The sequence below is a fragment of the Phytophthora parasitica genome, assembly GCF_000247585.1.
Source record: "Phytophthora parasitica INRA-310 unplaced genomic scaffold supercont2.12, whole genome shotgun sequence".
Taxonomy (NCBI): Eukaryota; Oomycota; class Peronosporomycetes; order Peronosporales; family Peronosporaceae; genus Phytophthora; species Phytophthora nicotianae.
In genome coordinates, this window is record NW_008648998.1 from 155465 (window position 1) to 157373 (window position 1909).

Below are 1909 nucleotides of genomic sequence, written 5' to 3' on the forward strand. Positions count from 1 at the left end.
ACACGAGCACTTACCGCATCCAACGCTTCATTGTCAACTAGTCCGGGGCCCGAAATGCTCACTACGAGGCTATTAGGAAATGTCCGAGCAGTCGACGACAGCAAAGAAGAGAGTGCCATCGCTATATCAGACATGTCGAAGCTCAAGGAGTGGTTTGAAGCGCTGGTACTCAAGGGTAAGGCGGGATCCCAAGTTTAGTGAAGGTCCTGGAATGGTTCAAAGCGTTTTTGCTGAAGGTCAAACTCTCGTTCAGTGAAAGAAAGCAGTTCAGCAATTGGCTAAAGGAGGAAATAAAAACACCCGAATACGTCTTCAGATCTCTAAAGCTCGGTGCAGGAACGACAACTCCAATGGCCAACCCCAACCTGCGGACGTGGAGTGCCTACATTGTACTATACAATAAAGAAAACCCGACAAACATGGTGAGAATGCTTGGAATAATTACGGAGACGGAAATCTAGAAGTGGCTAAAATGCTGGAACTTGCGAGGCCAACCCAAACGTCATTCAATATTGCCAGTAGTTTACATGGCCTCCTGTTAATGGGGAGGGTACTAAATGGATTGTCTTCAGATGATATTTTCCATCTGCTTAACGTTGGCGAGGAAAGAGTCGAGAAGCTATTTCTAAACCCGATATTCATCGTTTGGTTTTGTTACGTTTACGCGGATGAACCGGTACAACCCCGATCGGAAGTTCGATATGATCAAGAAGTTGTTAACGACATACGACGACATATATTTAGCAATGGCGTTCCAAACAGCGACCAAAGTGAAGAGTGGAGAATTTCCATCAAAGATCGTGTGGTCCACCGAGATTGTCGCCAAGGCACTTCCAGAGGGTGCAACGTAAAATATTGGCAGGCGCAGACAGTGGAACCGACAACAATCTTCGGCCGCTTGGGAATGGAGAAAGCGAACTGGGCGCTTCATCCACATGCTGAGATATTCCGTGGATACAAAACCATATATCACACGAACACAAACTAAAAAAGTCAGGTAGCAAGTTATTTCAGGTGTCTGCAATTCAAGAGCAAAGGTTATGCAGCAGTGAAGACCGTTTCAGGAGTATAATGTATCGTGGTAGGTATGTGACTTAATCGTAATGTTTGTTAAACCGATGCAGCATTATAAAGCAAGTTAATACTCAACCAAATACAAACATTTGCCTCAATTGCGAGATCCGGCCTGGTATACAATTCTCAAGTGAATTGTGTGATAGAGGTATGATTCAGTCTTAATACGCAAACACACGAATTGTAAGGGATGTGCAAATATTTTTTCATGGTTATAGAAATATTTGAGTCGTGATTGAGGAAACTTACTGTAATGCTGCGGCAAAAAAATTAAATCAGAAAGTGACAATTAACCCTTTCGCGAGCCACTTTAGTGAACTATAGTATACAAATCTAGGATAGTCGGTATCAAAAGGAGGCATTTTGCCTCCTTTAATGCGAGTGATTGTCCACCTTCAAATCTTCCATGTGTGATTTACTTGGTTTTTCTATGCCCATAACGATCTGTCAAAAAAGTACTTAATTATAAAAGGAGGCATTTTGCTTCCTTTAACATAGATACATCATCGTACTTAGTTGAAAAGCAGGAAAAGGGGGCATTCTGTTTCCCTTTTATTGCGAAAGGGTTAAGGGATTACTCACTCTTGCTGAGGATTACTTTCACTGTTGACCTTCCGCTCGGTTTCTCAAACTATACACTTAAACAAAATTAAAACTACTGTAACGGGGTTACACGGATGTGGCGGACACATGGGTACGAAGTACCCAAAGAGTTAACAGACTCTCAGTACATGACTCGGAGAGTTAACAGCGGCCAGGCTGAGGGCCACACGATATGCATTTGATTAGGTTTAACTATGCTAGATAGTTAAACAGAGATAGCGGCTTGGCCGCA

The 1909-nt window shown here is 42.9% G+C and overlaps 1 protein-coding gene across 1 annotated transcript; it reads left to right on the top strand.

Moving 5' to 3' along the window:
* Positions 1–54: 54 nt before the first annotated feature.
* PPTG_07464 (hypothetical protein) lies at positions 55–461 on the top strand (the record flags this gene model as incomplete). Its single annotated transcript, XM_008901744.1, has 2 exons — positions 55–165; positions 237–461. The coding sequence occupies 2 exons, from the start codon at positions 55–57 to the stop codon at positions 459–461; spliced, it is 336 nt and encodes a 111-aa protein (XP_008899992.1).
* Positions 462–1909: the final 1448 nt, after the last annotated feature.